General features: G+C 39.5%; 1 protein-coding gene across 1 annotated transcript; it reads left to right on the top strand.

Moving 5' to 3' along the window:
• The first annotated feature begins 664 nt into the window (after positions 1-664).
• Positions 665-17,662, top strand: LOC133994014 (transmembrane protein 164). The gene is made up of 6 exons (XM_062433181.1): positions 665-1,519; positions 7,807-7,856; positions 12,389-12,455; positions 13,605-13,683; positions 15,149-15,249; positions 16,094-17,662. Exons 1-6 carry the CDS (start codon positions 1,082-1,084, stop codon positions 16,298-16,300), a joined length of 942 nt encoding a protein of 313 aa, XP_062289165.1. The 5' UTR covers positions 665-1,081; the 3' UTR covers positions 16,301-17,662.
• Positions 17,663-19,557: the final 1,895 nt, after the last annotated feature.

The following is a 19,557-nucleotide window of genomic DNA, read 5'->3' as shown; positions in this document are numbered from 1 at the left end:
CCATATGGAGAAAGAAAACCAACCATCAAAATATGAACCTGCAGCTTCTCATGTCTCCCATGTGTAATGAAATTAAAGTAATACTCATTTGGTTGAGGAACCCCTCACATAAACTGTAATTTATTACTGGAACGCAACTAAATCAAGATTCCTGATCTTTCATGAACGCTCCATCCTTAACATCACGTGTGATATGTCCTTGCTTTTTCAGGGTGTTCTATTTCCTGAGGTCGGGCTTTCAGGGAATGCTCAAACTCGGCCAGGACGGGGTGAAAAAAAAAATCAGTTTTTCCAAAACCGACGTTGCCATTAAACACCCAACAGAAGTAATAACTACCATTGATGAACAATGAACATCACTCTACTAACTATACTCGTGTTTACTCATTAATATACATTTAATGATAGCTTAGTTGCACGCTTGACTTCCACATGTCTATATTAATGTGTCAAACACTAAACAGTTGTTGTATGTTGTTTGTAGTAAGTAATTAATAATAGGTTACTGAGCAAACAAGAACATTTAGTCCTTTAACTTACACACATGTGAACATTTTCCCACTTAAACTAAGGGCCGTGAATGCATCACCTACGCCTAGACCCAATGAGATTCGTGCTCAGTCTGAGAGACTAAACTCAGGGTTAAAGAATGTGGCGGTACCTTTTCAGCAAGGTAGTCTCTGTAGCTAAGCTGTAGCTAACTCGCGCTAAAAGTCAACCTCCGGCAAACTGCTGCAGACAGCTTGATGTGACTCCGAGCACGGAGCTTACATGCGTGCCTGCTTCGTTTAATGCGGACTGTCCACGTCGGAAAGGCCGGTTGCTGTCGTGTGAGAGGCGTGAAAGAGGAGAGAGAGAGAGAGAGAGAGGTAGAGAAGCTCGTCACTGCCCACCACCACCAGCAGCAGCCGCAGCTCCGGGTAGTCTACAGCTGCATCCTGCTGCTAGCTGAAGTTCCTCATCCGTCTGTGGAGGAGGTGGTTCTGGAGAAATTAGCTCAACTGGAAACACACCAAGGCGGGTGGATACATGTCTGCCTCTCAGCCACGACACCAGCTACGAAAGGGAAATCTCGCAGTTCATGTTTCGCCAAGAAGTCGGTGTGACGTCTTTTATTCCATCTTGTTCGTATCTTTTCCAACACGAGAAGAGGAATATGTCCAGATATAACATATACAGCCTGTTGGACTGGATCTATGGCGGGGTGGACCCGAAGTTTGAGGGCAACGGGGGCCCCGAGTGCGCCGCCTTCCTCGCGCCCCAGCAGCGCATCAGTGAGAGTCTGGTCATCGTCGTCATCTCCATACTGGAGATCTTCGTGGCGCTGAGGAAGATAAACATCTCCAAAGAGCTCAAAGTGGTGGGGAGAGACTGCGTGAGGGCGAAGGAGGATAGTCTGGGCAAGAACCTGTTGCTGGTTGCCCTTTGCATGACTTTTGGTGTGGAGGTCGGGTTCAAATTCGCCACCAAGACTGTGATATATCTGCTGAATCCATGTCATGTGATGACCATGGTGCAGGTAAGCATGTTCCTGATACGTGTGTATGTGTTAACACCACATGTATTTTGGGTGCACCAGTGTGAGTTGCTTGAAACATTTGAAGACATTTCCCCTCCTTTTTCTCATGTAACATATTAGCTGGCTTTGATGGGAGTTGTCCTATCACAGTCCTCACCCCACCCAATTACAGTGCAGTGACATACAGTGGTTGGTGTTGTGCATTCAGTTACCTAAGTACTTGTTGCTTCCCTCAGTTGCATTTCAACAAGCTGTTCATTGTGGTCCTGCAGAAGTGGAAGTTACAAAAACTTTGTGGCAAACACACAAGTTATATTTGTTTAACTATATGATGTATTGACAGTTTTCTCTATGTCTACATGAGGTGTTTAGTATTGCTTGTCTTTTTTCACATAAATAGTTATGTCCAATTAAAATCTGGCCATTATCTGCTAGTAATTATAAACTAAATGTCAATTGCACAGCTGTACTCAAAAACTATAACAGACCAATAGTAATCATCACAACAAGCGATTCTATTAAATCAGAAAAGGGCAAGCACAACTCAAGAAAATGAAAGTTTAGGTCCTTGTTTTTAATTAATCTGGCCTGTTTTGAGGAGGTGGTCCACACACAGAGAGTTCTGCTGGAAAATAAGACCAGATGTCTCGAGTTCAGTTTTCGAGCTTTGCAGAAAAGAGCGGGGCGTCATCTGATTTGAACCCAGCGGGATTGTTTATGACTCATCTGAGTTTATAACCACACAGGTAGCTAAGTGAAGAGTTTGAATGACACAACAAAAGAAATGAAGTTTTTATTTAATTGTATTGAATTGACAGAGCAGAACATTACAAAAGATCTCAGGCCTTTTTTTTTGTTTGTTTTTTTAATGCCTGAGGGCCCGGATCTCTGCTGCCATAACAACACACAGTACCTGCATGTTTTTCTTCCTTCGCCTCCAGGCTGACCTTCATGGTACATGATTGCACAGCACAGGGTCACGGTAACAGGTCACTGCCAGCTGTCTTTTAATGTGGCTGTCATGAACTTTAAAATATGGAGAACAAGCAATATTGATGTATTCTGCTTAATTTACATAGTGTGACAGCCCAGTGGACACTGATGAATAATTCCTCGTGATGGAAGAGTTGAATGATGGTAGAGAAACGTCCTTCGTGAATGATGACCAAGGTTAAGATCACTTATGGAAGGTGCACTTCATGTTTGCTGACACCTGAGTGAAGTTAGAAGAGGAAACGTATTAGAAAAAAAGAAAAAGCTGCACTGAAATGAAGTGGATGTTGTCAGCTTGTTGTTGAAACTTTTATTTAAAGCAGCTGTTTCAGTTGACGGGGCGGCTTCAGAGAAAGTTCCCTCCAGGTTTATTTATTGCATAGAAAGTGAAGCAGAGGCTTGCTGCAGCTTGACTGTATGATAGCAGGAAATACTTGTGTTTGTGTGTTGGTTATTATGGCTTTGATGAAAGCGATGAGGTGCAGCTGCAGAAGATTTCTCCAGGAGATGTCTGGAATTGTTCTTTGTTAAGTCTGTTTATATTCCCTCACTTTATAATCTGACTCAGAGTTGGTGGATCAACAGCGGTTGGGTGTGGTTCCTCTTTCTTTTTAATCCCTTTTAGATCTAATGGAATAGAAGGGATTGCAAAGAGTGGCCCAAATGCTGCTTATCCCACAGATTGTAATTATTAGACAAACACGTACATAATTTTTAGGATGGAATGTCTTTCATGTTACAAATGTGGATTCTTCCTGTTCACTACAATAATATAAATACACTGATTTGGAAGACATTTTACACCTCTAACTTAACAAAACTTAAAAAATAATGCTTTGTCATGTCAGCGGAGGAGTTCTCACACATGTTGAGTAGCAGCAGAGAGAGGGTGAAGAGTTCAGAGTCTGATGACTGATGAGTTGATGCCCCACATCTGACAACGCAGATGTCTGATGTGGTTTTCTCCGCATAAAACAGGAGCCGTCACTCGCTGTACGTCCAGCCGATCACTGACTGTCTGACTGATCAATCTGCCATCATTCACTTTCATTTAAATGCAGGAAAACACGCATCTCATCTTTTTCTTGAGTCATGCTGCCAGGGGGTGGTGGATAATGAGATGGAGAAACATAGATACACAGGGCTTCAGAAGTAAACATCCACATGTATTCAATTTCAGGTTTAGTTTGTTTCTCCTCAGTAGTCGATAAGAATTCATGGCAGCTGTAGAAATGCTGTCCAACAATATGAATGAGGATGCTTCGGGGAGGATATGGAACAAGTTCAGGAAATTGAGTGTCGCTGTAGTGTTTATGTGACTTCCAAGTGACTCATCAACCTGCCACATGATCCTCCAGTGTTGTCCCAAGAGAATGGGTGTTTCCATTTGAACACATGATAATCGGTAAGCTCTTATCAGGTGAACTTTCTTCCCCTCAGGTAAACAGTAGACGATAAATATTGCTCCAGGAATATATAAAGTAATCATCAGGCCTCTCTGTAGCAGCTTTCAACAGGTTTAATAAGAGTTTAAAAATGTATAAAGACTTTGCTCCATAGCTGGAGAGTTTGTCTATAAAGCGAAGTACTGTGCTGTTAATGAGAGACCTTCAGTATCAATAAGAGATTACAGTATCAGCGTTATCATCATTTTTATCACAACCAACAAAACAGATTGTTGACTCAGTCATTGAGATTACGCCGAAAGCACTACACTGCATTACTTTGCAACTCCACTCGTAGAAGGGAAGCGTGGTTTATCAGTAATGAGTTCTCTCATTCTATAAATAATCCTTCTTTTGATCTTTTTATATATCAGTTTTTATTCTCAGCTTGGAAGATGATTACACAGTTGCAGTTGTAACAGTGACACGAACATGTGAAATGTAAATGCAGTTATATTTGCACTGCATGAGTGTACACTGTGAAGTCAGATTTACATAAGCAAATAGTCAACATTACTCGCTTTTTTACTTGCAGTTTTCCACACGAGTATTTTTTCTATTTGTTTTGTTGGATCGCTTTGCATAAAAACTCCTCATGCAACCCTCTTAAACCTGTTTGTCCCCGACTCTCTCACGTTGTTTCCCAATCCGTTAGAAGCAGAGCAACATTAGGAAACAGGAACGATGATGACATAACGTTTCAGCCTGTTGCTTCTCTGTAGCACCTCCAGATACATTTTTATATTTCAGCTGTAAAATTAATAGAGAGACACGACCATTAAAGTTAATAGTGTTTGTAATGCTACAACAACAGCGTCAAGGTTGGTTTGCCTCTCATCATTGTGATGCTGCATGTTGATGTAATCTAGGGCCCGACTCATTATTAGAGCAGCAGAAGCTCCAGCGTAGTGATAAGACGATGAAGACAACTGACCGTTGAAATATTGACTTGAGTCTCTTGCTTGTTGGTCAGTCAGCGTATTTTTTTGGACTCTTTGTTAATTCAACAAGTGATTATCCAGGATCCATACCATCATTCAATTATCAAGTAGGTGAAGATACATTTTCTCCCTGATTTGTAATTAATCCATTTAGTTGATAGCACAAAGTAGGATATGCCTGCCCTCACTAAAAGATTAATACACCCACATAATACCAACATTTAGTATAAATATTGAATACTAATAGAATCTCCAAATGTTGCTTAATGTGAGTCATCTAAACATTTGGAGGATTTGTCGATTTGACAGAAGTTCTAATGTTGGTCTGTCTTTAACAGTCCATCATCCATTTAGCTGAGTACTTGTGTGAAGTACTCTGCATAGTTAATATGAGCACAGTGCTTTAGATAAACATGTGTTATCTATTTATTGAACGCCCAGGATCCTCTCTTCCAATATATACAGCACTGGATTATACCTAAGCAGTACTCCTCACCTATAAATAGGATCATGACTTCATGGACCGGTATCCCAGGATTAATGCTTGTTTGAGACTGAAGTGGCCCTTTGAATCACATTAACTCAAATTAGCTTTCCCAGACACTTTTTTTTGGGAATATGCCTAGATCTAGCAGTAGTAGTCTTGCATTAATTGAAATGGTTAAACAAAGTAATATATTTGTCCAGGAGTGTTTCAGCAGGGACACATGGAGGGTTTAGGTTCATTTCAGAGTGGACCAGCAAGCATCACCAATCACACATTTTCTGTAATTGTAATTCTCTTTCTGAAATAGTGAAAGTCAGCGGTAAAGTCTTAGGTTTCCACCACAGTAACCTCACTGACAGGTCTAACAGACAGGTAGTGCACGAGTCTAAATCTATCCTATCAGTCAGTACCCTTTACCCTGAGATCCAGATCCTGCATTCTGGCTCCGGTCTCAGGTTTCCACTGTAAAGAGCAACAGATACATTCCCAACATCATTTCCCTTCCTTACTCAGGCCAGGGGCGCAGATAGTGGTGGTGGTGATGATGATGATGATGATGATGATGATGATGATTGTGACAGTGTTTCACAATACTGCCGACCTTGGCTAATTATGTTGATTTGTTTAGTTTATTATCTATTAACTATTGTTCTCCATTATCTATTATATTGTCAGCTGTGTTGTTTTATGTAAGATGGTTAACTTGTATTGCCATAATATCCCTGTTGTGTTTATGTTGGTGACCTCTTGTAATCGATGTCCTGAAATTCAGCACTGCAGTTCTATGATGGGAAAGGGATCACTGTTGTTTTCTCTGAGTCCACAACATTCATTAAGGCGATCACTCAGAACAGCTTTGTATTGATTCGCAGTGACTCTTCCCTGTAAGGGGACCCAAACCATGCCAGCAAAATGCCCCCCATAGCATAACAGAGATACCAGATCCTCTCACTGTAGGGGTCAAGCATTCAGACCTGTAATGGTTTTTCCATTCATTTGTCACCAGTCTGTACATCTATACTTTGATTTTGACAAGGTAGAAAAGTGTAAACAAGATGAAAGATGTACAATAGAAACATGTATGCCTTCTGAAAACTGTGTACATGTAGGTTCAGGGTTTTTGTGCTAGAAATGAAGTTCCAGTTGTGTTCTCACTAGTGCAGATTTTGTATGAGTTGATAAATGTGCAACAAATCACACCTATACACAAATCCCAAAGATTCTCAGTCAGTGGATAGTTGTGCTACACACCTTAAGTCAATTGCTTTCCTTAATTTTGTTTTCAGCTTTTGCCTTCCATGCAAAAGATGTGTCAGATGGTATTTTGAATCAATCAGTGGCTTTTATGATGCTAACTCTGTGATTCATTGCGTCCTCTCTTCTTCGGCCTTTAGCCGTGATCCGCAAACTCTATCTCCCTCTATCATCATTGAGGATCCTTCAATCACTTAAATGCCTCTGGTGGAGCGATGATTCTCCGTGAGAGCTCAGCAAAGAAACACAGGTGTATCTTACGCAGAAGTGTTTTACCAGAGAGTAACACCCTTTAGAGTCAGTATGTTTACTGACTCTAAAGTTGTGTTCTTTCAGTGATTTACAGATTTGAATTGTCTATTGGTGTCTTATTTTATCAATCTAAACTCAAATGATAAAAATTTGAGTAGTTTTCAGTGTTTTTTACTTCCAGCTTTCACTATGTAGAAATGATTAAGTGACAATGTAAAGCGTTAATTAATTGTACATGAATTTAAAGTGTAAACTTTAGAGTTTAAAGTGTTATTGCCGTCTTCTCAAAGTGAGGCTTGAGTGAGCGAGGACGTCCTGTCTGATGAATTATATTCTTCCGTTCTCGCATCTGTCTCTCCCCATTGGGTGGAGCTAAGATGCGAACGAGTGTAGTGAAGAGACAAGCAAGAATAATGAAAAACACCTCATGTGTGAAGTCTCCCACAGGCCCCAGCAGGATCTACACTAAGTGTAGATGAGATGCATAACTGAGATTGAAAGCCACATTTAGAACCTTTAATTTGTCTTGGAGCTCGTAACCTAAATCCTTACTCAAGATTTAAACCAGTATATTAATCTGAAAATGAGGATATTAGAGTCTACACTTGCTACTGTTAACGCATAGACTATTTTGATAAATCATTAGTGAATTTATCCTGAACTCATAAGTCTTAACTCTGCATTTTGTGTTTTTTGGTTCCCCTTATTTGAAGTGAGCAGCACTTCACAGTCGCCTCTGGGACTTTCTGTTCAAGGCTGCTGCTCTTATTATAATATTCCAAACTTGTTAAAGCAATTTGTTCCCTTTCTTTATGTACAGCTCTGAGCGCTGTAAGCTCTCGAAGCATTGAAGCTGCTCCATAATGAGTCCAACGCGATGAAGTGATTTCTTATTCATCTTTCTGCTCTCCACAGATCTTCCTGCTGGCCTGCCCGCCATGTAAAACAGCGATGGTTGTATTTAGGTGAGTATTTGTTACCTCATGTTGCTTTAGAGTTCAGACCCCGATGCCTCAGCTACATTCAGGGCTGCCCATTTATGATGACATCATGCTGGAAGTGCCACGTCCTCAGTCAGTCATCCACCCTCCATTTCAACCTGCCATAGGCGGACGAATCTGCCACGAATGAAACTCTTCAATGTGGTATGAAATGATTTGGCAGACGGAACCAAATGAAACACAGATTTTATCACCATAAGAAAGCAAATTGCCACATTGATTGGAATTACCTGCAGGCGTACAGAGTAAATAGGGTTTTCACAGTGTTGTTACGCCTCCGCAATAGCAATTGCTTCAAATTTGGCACAAGCGTCCACTTTGACTCAAGGACGAAGTGATTACATTTTGGTGGTCAAAGGTCAAAGACAGTGACCTCATTTCCACCCTATTCTCTCGTAAATGTGATATCTCATAAAACACCTGAGGGAATTTTATTACTTTTTTAGTATTTATCAAGCACAAACGTCCACTTAAACTCAAAGGATTGAGTCCAAGTTTTAGAATTTCTAGCGTCTTAGCGTTTTAAAATCAGCTTTACTAGCCAAGCATGTGAACACTTTGCAATTGTCTGTATTTCTGTATAAATATGACCTACACAAGTCCTACAACTAGATAAAGGAAACCCACTTAAACAAATGAGACAATAACATTAAATGTAGTTATTTATTTATTGAGGAAAATTATTACATCTTCTATCTGTCCTATTTTGTGTGAGGCAAAAGTATGTGAACCCTATCCTGATCCTCATTACAGAGCAGTCTCAACTCATAGATGTTGTTGGGCTCCTTGGCATGAACTGCCGGCCTCAGGTCCCTCCACAGTATTTCTGTAGAATAAAGGTCAATACTTTGACTCAGCCATTCCAAAACATTAACTTTATTTTGCTCTAACCATGCTTTGGTAGAACAACTTGTGTGTTTGTTGTCATTGTCTTTTTTCATGAGCGACTTTCTGTTGACCTCCAGGTCATGGACGGATACCTTGACATTTTCTTGTAGAATTTGCTGGTACAACTCAGAACTCATAGCTCTATCAATGATTACAAGCTATCCTGGACCAGGTGCAGCAAAGCAGGCCCAAACCATGATACTGCCACCACCGTGTTTGAATGAAGGGTTTGTTCATCACCAAACAAAACGCTTCTCATTCAAACCGAAAAGTTTGATCTTGGTCTCATCCGTCCACAGAACATTTTTCCAGTCGCCATCTGGTTTATCCATGTGGTCTTGAGCAATCCATATATGGCAGCAATGTTCTCCACGTGGTCTTGAGCAAACCATACATGGCAGCAATGTTCTCCACGTGGTCTTGAGCAAACCATACATGGCAGCAATGTTCTCCACGTAGTCTTGAGCAAACCATACATGGCAGCAATGTTCTCCACATAGTCTTGAGCAAACCTTACATGGCAGCAATGTTCTTTTCAGGGTTGCGGCTTTCCCTTTGCAGCTCTGCCATACACACCGTTAATGTTCAATGTTCTCCTGACGTTGGACTCATGAACATTGACTGTAGCCACTGTAAGAAAGGCCTTTAGTTTCTTAGACATTAGCCTGTGGTCCCTTGTGGCCTCCCGGACTATTACATGCATTGCTCTTTGTGTGATCTTTGTTGTCCCACCACTCCTGGGAAGGGTAACATTGGTGTTGGATGTCCTCCATTACTACACAATCTGCCTGATAGGCAACTGGTGGAGTCCAAACTCAATATAAATGTTTTTTAAGCCTTTCCAGCCTGCTTAGTATCACCTTCTCCTCTTCTAAGGTCCTCAGAAATCTCCTTTTTGTGAGCCATGACACACTTCCCCCTTTGATAGTGAAGACTCAGATTTCTCTTTAAATAAAAGAGCGCCTTCCAGACAAACACTTGATTGTCATCCCATTGATTGAAACACCTAACTCTAATTTCCCCTTCAATGAATTGATAATCCCAAAGGTTCACATAGTTTTGCTACACACAAATATGTAAAATTAGATCTTTTTTCTCAATAAATAAACAAACAAGAGTAAGGTAGCTGATGTGTCTTTATCTAGTTTTAGGACTTGGATGGAAATCTGATCACATTTTAGATCATATTTATGCAGAAATAGAAAATTCTAAAGTGTTCACAAAACTTACAAGCAGCAATCTACATAGGCTTAAAACATCTTTATTGAATTCCTTTAAAATCTTACATGTATTATATATGTTAAATCTGGACAGACATGGATGTATACTGCAACTTGACTTGTTGAAAGAGGCATGCAACCGTGAGGCCATGTTTCTAGTATCGTAATGAATTTGTTGGAGGTTATCGTCTCCTCACCAGCTGCCCTGCTCTGGTTAGTTAATTATTCAGGAGAAACAACTGTGTTTTTGCCAGTGGGAGCAGGAAATGGGATTTGCTCAGAAATAAATACAAGCAGGGTCACTTTCTGTTGCCACAGCCACAGTGAACTGACACTGTAGCCAATTCTTAACTGAAATGACCATAAAGTTTCTTATTAAATATAAGAAATTGAGTTTTAGAAGCTTTATGAAACACATTCTAACAAGTCTCTCATCACAAATATTAAATAATGCAAAAATAGCTCTCCCTGGTATTTATCCATCAGAGCAAGTTTATATAATGCTGTATCATTTCATGGATTTTTCCAATGAGAAATTATTGTATTTAAGTCTATTTTGATTTATGTAACAATGCATAATAATTACCCGTTGAGCTGGTTGCACCAGTTGTCGGTAAGTTCAAACTTAACGTTGTTAGCTTATAGCATCAGTATTTACTAAGTGCAGATTTACATCAGCAAATTCAAGTCATACCACACAAACTGGTTTTTACACTGAATGTAAATGAATGTAGAGATGAGGTGTTGTCAAATATTTACACCCGTTTGTGTTAGCAAACACCAAAACTGTCATTTTTGACAGTTAAGTTACAGTTATTGATGCAACTGTCACTTCGTGGTTACATGGTTAGTTGGTTCTTATTGGACAAATGTTTATATCAGCAGATTATTTAAATTCGTTAAAAGAAACATGACTGAATTGTTGACTAGATAAAACATTTATCAGATTTGAATGGTGCGACCTGGTAAATCATTAGTTTGAAACCAGCTAGTAGTCCCTAAAAACTGAAGAACTGCACACACAAACTGAGACAGCAGCTCAGTCTTGTTCAGGAGGCTGCCGTCTGTAGTTTGTGTAAACAAAGCATTTAACATGAACCTGGCAACGCTAAGGTCAGGTGGTCCTAATGCCAACAACCAGGGATGAGGACAAAAGCTTTTCAGAACTGTTTTTGTGATGTGACTCTAAGAGCTCAGTGGAAGACTGAACATTTGACTGACTTGGGTTTATAATCTCTGTTTCATCATCATGCACGGATACAGCTGCAGTATAATTCTGTATCACAGATGTAGTATCGATCAGACAGTCCTAAGACAGAGTAGCATTCACACATACCAAACCTCCATCTCATTTTCAAACATAGTCAGTCAAATGAGAGGGCAAAGGTCGCTAATGATCAATAAATGCGGTGGCTTTTAATCCTATATTGGATTGAAGCAGACTGTTTTTCCAAAAAAGATCCGGAGGCCCCCGGAGTGACAGCTGGGCTTATTGGAACTGACATTCCTACAGCACTGCTGTTTTTCCAGTGACCTTGGCTGTCACAACAGTTATTTTGGCTCATTTGACAAAAAGAGCAGTCAGAGGAGATAGATGTCTGCCCACACTTTGACACATAAGCTCCTGGCTTTCTGTACATGGTGGCTCTTAGAATAATTGTTGTTTGAAAGAAGCATTTATTCTCATGCTGGATGTGCGGCTCCGCAAGTGAACTGAACAAGCATCACACTCTCTCTGTCTGCAGGAGCAGACAGGCTATGTGTGTACTGGATGGTGAGTGAGATGAAAGCAGCTGACTCCGCTAACTAAAGGCTCCGAAATGTCCAAATTATACTAATTATGAATGAATAGCTAGAATGACTTGATTTATCAGAATCACAGCAGCAATTTGTGCAATTTCTTCGTCGGGTGTAATAATGTCATGTCTCTCTCTCGCTCTCTCTTTCTCTCACACACACGCACACAGGCAGGCACACACACACACACACACATACACATACAATAATTGCCTGAACCGGCAGTCACCTGACTTCTCACAAACGCTCACTCCCACAAGGAAGTGACCCTGACAACGAATGAGACAGCTGCTTCTAACAGCATCAGGGAGGACTCTGATTGGTTTTCAACAACACAGAGCATAATCTGTACTGTCCTCCACCTGTTCCTCTGCGCTTAAATCAGCACTAATCAATTCAAACTAATATGCCAATGATGCGTGCAGTGTAGAAATGATAGTTAAAATGTTCCTCCCTGGCAGATGTGGAGGAGGAGGTTGCACAAATCTGTGGTTTGGTGAGGTCATGTTGTAGCAGCATTTACTAATATGAATATTGAATATGTGAAATGTTTTTTATTATTGGCTTTTTTTTTTTCCTGTGTGTTTTCAGGCTGCAGGTCCATATGTTGAACGGTGCTCTGCTGGCTTTAATGTTTCCAGTAGTCAACACTAGACTGGTAAGTAACCCTCAGCAACCCATGATGTCATTCACAGCTCACCTTCTGGTCTCATCTTGTGAGCTCTCATCCTGTCTCTGAGGTTAACAAGTCTTTGTTCCTTTTTTACGTGAATTTCATCGTTCTTTATGACCGCTCAAGAAGAGAGCAGCATTTATTTATAGGTTAGAATGCTACTTTGTGACATGTTATGACCATGTTGCCAAAAATGTGACATTTCAATGAATAGAGCCTGAAAATGAAGAATAATTCCAGCACACACAAGACAAAATGTTGGACACAAGCAGCAGATCGGTGTGACAGCTGCATTCTGCAGATGAAGCCTAGGTGGATTAGTGCCAATGCAGTAACTTTAAACTCAATTTGTGCAAATGAAATCAAGTTTAACAGGTTTGATCTGTTGAAAATCATCCAATTCTAACATGATCCCAGTGAAGCTCAAATGTTTAAAGTAAAGCTACGTAACTCTAGTTCCCTATTGGATAAACCTCCAACAATGAAAGTGTGCCTTCACAGAGCAGCTGAGGTGTGTAATAGTTTCATTAGCATCTCTCTACATTGTCATTGTTGAGCCTCGGCCTTAGAAACTGTTTTCACAGCAGATATTCAAGGCTGAGGACTGAACACTAACTCAATTTAAACTATAACTATTTTAAATGGAATCGACTCAGGAGGCAATTTACAGCAGATCCTGTTAAATCTTCTTGTAAAAACATTGCATTATGCATGAAAAGTATTAAAAATGAACACATGCCACACACATTTACAGAGAATAGGTGAAGCATTTTTAATAAAAACTGAGCTGTGGACTGCTTGTGGACAAAAAATAATAAAATAAAGTAACTGAGTCACTGTATCTTATTTATTACTTTTAAAGTTAGTTGTAGTTATTTACTGTGGTTAACTGTGTTTAGAGTGCAGTCCCTCCAGAAATAATGCACTGTGTCTGTATTATTCATTTTATAAATATTAATAATATTAACTTCAGCGAGGCTGCTGATCTCAGGTCTGTTTTGAAGAGGAGTAATTTCAGATAAAGTCAGGGATGTTTTTCCTGACTTTACCTCAGATGTTTCTTTAGTGTGACTATCTATTTCCAGTTGTGTGTGTCTTAAAGTATAGAAGTGACATGTTTAATTCTCTCCCCAGCTGCCGTTTGAGAAGGAGATCTACTACATCCAGCACTCCATGCTCTACCTGGTGCCTCTTTACCTTTTCAGGAAAGGAGGTAAGTGTTGATCTACAGTAATTCTAATCAGCTGTGTTGTTTCCATTCACAGACACCCACAATGACAAACCTTTAGTTTATAATCATAGGACGTGTTTTATCCTTAAATCCTTTCGTTGATGACATTTGAGTCGATGTGGATACTCGCTTCTTCTTTGGTCCGCTCACATCAGCTACAGTTTTTTGGTTGATCAGTTGCTAAATTAAAAAAATAGAGAATAATATTTTTATGTTGCTTCAATGCTTCCTGTTTTTCTTGTACAATTAAACAAGACTAGTTTAAAACCTACAGCAGTACATGCAGCGGGTATGAAATGCTAGACGGCTTTTCATTGGAAAACAACAGATACAGGAAGTAACGACACGTGGCAACCAAGCCCCCAGGAAGTGTGCCAGGCTTGAACTGAAGCCAATTTGACAGAAACTTTCTATATGCCAAGTGTGCCAAGTTCAAAATTGTTTACCTGCTAGTTCAGACTTGACAAGTTGAACTCAAGAGTACAACACAACTATTTCATCTCAACTAAATATTCACTCAATAATCTCAACAATCCCAACACTTTTTTATTCACCAAAAAATAACCTCATTGACAGAGAGATGCAGTAAATGATGTAGTTCAATCTGTAATGAAGCCATAATACACATCCAAACTTTAGCTTGATAAAACAAAACTAAATTGAATAGACTGATCTGTTCATTTTAATAAATGTATATCTATGTAAATGTGGTGATATTTTTACATATAGAGCTCCAGAGGCAGTTACAGAGGCAACATTTATCTTCCAGAAGGAATTATTTCATATATCAAAACATTATTTGGATAAACTAACCACATTCTACATTGTTACTTTCTCACCTGGAAAAAACAATATTAAAACCTAATTAAGTGACATATTAATAATAGCTTTTAATCCATCTTGACTGTCGGTGACAGACCCATTCAGTTATGCTTACAGTGTCGGCAACGGTGCCGACCAGCGAAAGATACCTGCTCACTGCCCACATTCTGCAGCAGCATCATTATCATACATGCTATATTTCACCCTTTGTTATAAAGTAATCCAAACCTTCAAATTTCTGGAAAAGGGGGCCGACATAAAGAACTGAAGAATGAGTCAGATCAGTTATCCAGGGTGTAGTACGGTAATCAAACCCCAGTAGTGCCTCATTGTTCTGCAATAACGTGACACTGGAGCCCCACAAAAGGAAATATCCATTGTTCAAGTTAAACCAATAGTATAGTTGCACATTTGGAGTCTTCCCCTGGTACAAATCTTACAAATGCCAACAGTGAAGAAACAGGATAAGCCACTCTGACACCACAGCTTCCTGTTCCCAGCTTTGCTTTTGTTGCAGGGTGTTGCATCCATCGACTCCTAGTCGACTTGTTACAAACACATCAACACAGGGAAGAGAATGGAAATAGTGTCCCTGTCCTTTTTTTACAAGTCTTTCTTTTTGTAGGCGTCTACAAGCCGGAGCCTCTGGGGGACATGTGGTGGGCACTGCTCTCCACTGGCATCCTCTTCCTCTACCACTTCCTCTTCCTGCAACTTCTGGGTCTGGTAAGATGGAGCCCTCTGCTGGGCATGCGTCATAATTCACTATGCAAAGTACACTGTGTGCAGTTATGTTCAGCTGTGGCTACACACCATCACTTATGTCACCAGATTCATTTAAAGGAGAATGAAAAGTCATTTATTTAAACATGGAGGTGTGATCAACAATACTTTCCAATATAAAGCAAAGCTACACAGTTGTGCTTCAGTTAATACTTCCTTCTGTGAAGCTTATATACATTTTATACTGCAGTTTTAAATCATCCTCTTGATGGTTCCTTTGATTAACCCCTTACTGAAATGAATTTAAAAAATTGATTATTCTATAGTTTTAGTTTGAGGTATAAATTTTGAGGCTGGCGCCTTTCAGTGACCATTGATAAGGGTTTACATGTGACCACTGCTGATTCAGAAATGCTTTTTCTAAGCTTGCTTTTCTGCTGCTGGTTACTTCAAGGTTAATATCCTCTTTTGTGACACATAGCTGTTATCTTGTCCACTTGCCAACCAAAGTTAGATAGGAAGCATAAAGACATATTGGATTGAACACCAAGTATATACAGACAAATCTAAACTATTATGAAGACTAAGACTAAACTAAAAAAAGGGGAAACAATTAATGAAGAGAAACAGTGGTCAGGTACACTCTCCACATCACTGACTGAGATGTATTAGTCTTTCAGAGCAGAAATGAATGATTACAAAGATATGTAGGCTGAAGTCAGACATGCCATTACTGAAAACTCATTATCCAACTGGGTACTTGTATTATTACTCTGATTACGAGCAGTATGTGAAGACTTGTTCTTATTCAACCTGTCTCTCTGTCCATCTCTCTGTTCCCCTCTAGGCAACTGAGGTCAATCTGAACAACATGCTTTGCCCGGCTGTGTCCGATCCCTTTTACGGTCCCTGGTACAGGGTTTGGGCGACAGGCCACCAGACCATGCTGACCCTCTGTCACGGGAAGTTCCTCACACTCCTGTCGCAACACACAGGTTCCGTCTGCAGATACCTGCTGGACACCCTCCGACTGCGCAGCAAGAAAGTTGATTGAATGTCTGCAAAGACACACACAGACCTGGCCTTTCACTCTTAAATGCCTGCTCTTTTCATGGAGTTTTTTTTCTTTTTCTTTTTCGTTTTTTTTTTTTTAATTGACATTTTAATGCATCTTTTAAGACTCGCTATCTGTTTTACTGAAACATGTGAGCATTTCAGGGTCAGTGAATCAATGTGTCATATTTTTTTTAGTGTTGTAGTTGGCTTGAATACATACAGTACTTGCATGCACAAACATAATAGGCATTTTAAGGGTGGTAGTTAGCATCATGGAGTTGGACTTTTTTGTTTTGTTTTTTTGGAATACACTTTCCAGAAATACGTACATAAATTTGAGGGAGATAACTATTTCTCAAGCTGCCTTTTTGTAAATGTAAAGTTCTAAGGACAGAAAATAGGAGTCACCCTAATGTCACTATTGATCTACATTTGTTACACTTTCAGTTCTTTACGTGGTAGTTATGCTAGATCATATGTTAGTGGGTATAGCTGCCATTTTATTTGTCTCAAGTTTGTTTTGAACCAGATTGTTAATGTGAGATATTGTAAAAGTTGTTGCTTGTTTATAGTCGGATTGACATGTATGGTCCCCTCTCAGTGTTGTCATGGCTGCAAATAGAAACTTATTTATGGTGCCACTCTGTTCCCACGTCACTCCACACAGGTACAGGGTTAAAAAAAAAAAAATTAAAATACAGCGTCTGTCTCCCACCTTCAGCCCATTCAGAACATTCCAGCTGTGATAATCAGGGGACACGAGGATGTATTATTGTGCTGAGATTCAAAGTGATGAATGAGAATTTATAAAGTTACACTGGGGGTGTTATTATGACCTCTGCCAAGGAGGTTATGTGTTTGTGTGTGTTATTTTATTGTAATACTGGACCATATTCAATGAGGTATAAACTTCAGTGGTCATTGGGATGAATGTGATGTTTGCCAAGATGGAACAGATCTTGACAAAATATGTATTTGGGCTGGAAACTTGCATCATGACCCTAATATTGAATTTCTTTTTTTTCTTTTTTTGATGCTCAAGTTAATCTTACAACACACCCCAAATTCACTGCACCACCCACAACTGTAACGAGTCACAGTCTCAGTTTTGTATAAAAAATGAATCTGATGATTTGCATGAAGTCACTTTGGGTCATGTATTGACTACCCATTGGGAAGAAAGTGTTAACTATTAACATTGATAAATGGAATAAGCCAGTCATAGTCTGTATCATTTCAAGTGTGAGGGGTGTGTGTATCGTACTGTAATGTAGCATATACTGTACTTCACTGTAAAGAAGGGATAAGAAACTTTTGTATTTCTATAAGTTTGACTGTGTGTGCTGTATTGACAATAAAAGTGATTTCAGTTCATGAAAGTCAACATTGTGTTTTGCCTTTTCTAACCATGTTCAGAGTCTGTAACACATCTTGGCATTTTACATTTTGTGCAGATTCAATACTTAAATCTCTTTTTCCTCACACTTTTTACACTTATTTTATGTATCCTCAAAAATTACTAAAATAATTTGAAGTTACTGAATAATTTGACATTACACAAAAAAATGTGCTTATTTATAGGGCTATTTCTTAGCCAGGTTCATTGACTTTTTTTAAAGATACTCAATGCTTCACTCTTTATACACATTTTTTTAAACTAATTTTACTTAGCCCCACAAATGACTTAAAAATCATTGGAGGTTACTTAATAATGTGACATTGAGGGAACTCTAACACTTTATGGTTGACAGTTAAATGAAAAGACTGATGCCAGTCTCATGTCTGTCCATTTTACAGTACATGAAACTGCAGCAAGTTAGCTTAGCTTAGCGACTAGCAACAGCAGTGAACAGCTAGCCCAGCTTTGTTTGGAGGTAACAAAATCTGCCTACCAGCACCTCTATTATATCTAGTTATATTTGATTTGTTAAGTAAAGAATTAAAGTGAAAAAGCAATAATTAGCTATGAAGTTTTTGACCACTAGTAGCATTGTGGATTTTTACCAGTTGAATGAGGGATATTTGGCGTTAATGTACCAACAAAGATAAGGAAAAAGAACACTGCAAATGTTTTCTGAGAAAGAAAATGCACTCAACACATATGTTAGACATCAAGGATACAGACACTAAAGATAAACTTTGTTTACAAGAAAAACTCCACAGGGAACCAAAGCTCCAGGAAGTCCCTCTGACCAGCTAGTCCCACATATAAACCCCACAAATGTGGTATAACTTTACAGCTGCTGTGGGTGGATTTTATTGGCTTTGGATAGAGCCAGCTTAGATGTTTTTAATGTTTATGCTAAGCTAAGCTAAGATAGCCAGCTGCTGGTTTTTGCAACATATTTAATGGACAGTGGTGTCAATTTTTCCATCTAACTTTTGGCAAAAAAAAAAAGAAAAAGGAAATGCTTCACAAACTAACTTCCTTTAATAATATAGCTTCTCCCAGCACACCGCAAAACTACACTGGAGCCATGTTCCTGCCTGACACATGACTCCTGCTCTCATACTGTATGTGTGGGTTTATTGTTCTCAATGAGGCCAGACGGGGTAAAAAGCTTGAAGTGCAGCATATCGACTGAAGTGAGCCACAGACAGTTTTCACAGGCCTGCAGATGCTGATGGCCACAGGCAGTCAAGAGGAGGAGAGGAGGTCGATCTGAAACCAGCACAGCGGCTCAAGGTTGAAATTTGCTCTTTGAGCGCTTGAGTGGATGAAACAATACATACAGGCAGTGCTTTTCTTCAAATGTTGTAACACAAATGATAAGATAATATAAATCTCCTAAGAAAAAGGGCGAAAACTTTTTCATTGTTATCATTTTATAGACTGATTAATCAATTGGTTAAAAAGGTCATAATCATATATGAGCTGATGATGAAAGTGAGTCAGTCAGGTCTATATGTGTGGGGGTTTTTTTACACGTTATGTGTCTGATTTTACTGCGAGGTGTCAGTTGTTGCAGAGCTGGCAAGTCATTCACTTCTCAGTATCATTTATTGAGACAGATGGAAGCCCAGCGGCACACTCAGGAGAGAAAGTTAAGTGCTAGTTGGATTTGAACACAGGCCAGCGTTGGGTTCATGTGTGGCTACGCACCAGCATCAGACTGAGCAGCTCAACTATCTCTGAATGTTCAGCTCTGAGTATCGTATAACAGGCTAGACATAGTTTCACATACACCTGTCCAAGTTTCTCCTGACTCGATACTGAGCTTGACTGGAGGAACTGGTGGAGAAGGCGGTCAGACA

Source organism: Scomber scombrus, chromosome 14 (assembly GCF_963691925.1).
Source record: "Scomber scombrus chromosome 14, fScoSco1.1, whole genome shotgun sequence".
Classification (NCBI taxonomy): domain Eukaryota; kingdom Metazoa; phylum Chordata; class Actinopteri; order Scombriformes; family Scombridae; genus Scomber; species Scomber scombrus.
The sequence above is the reverse complement of the archived record's forward strand: the minus strand, read 5'-3'. Positions and strand labels throughout refer to the sequence as shown.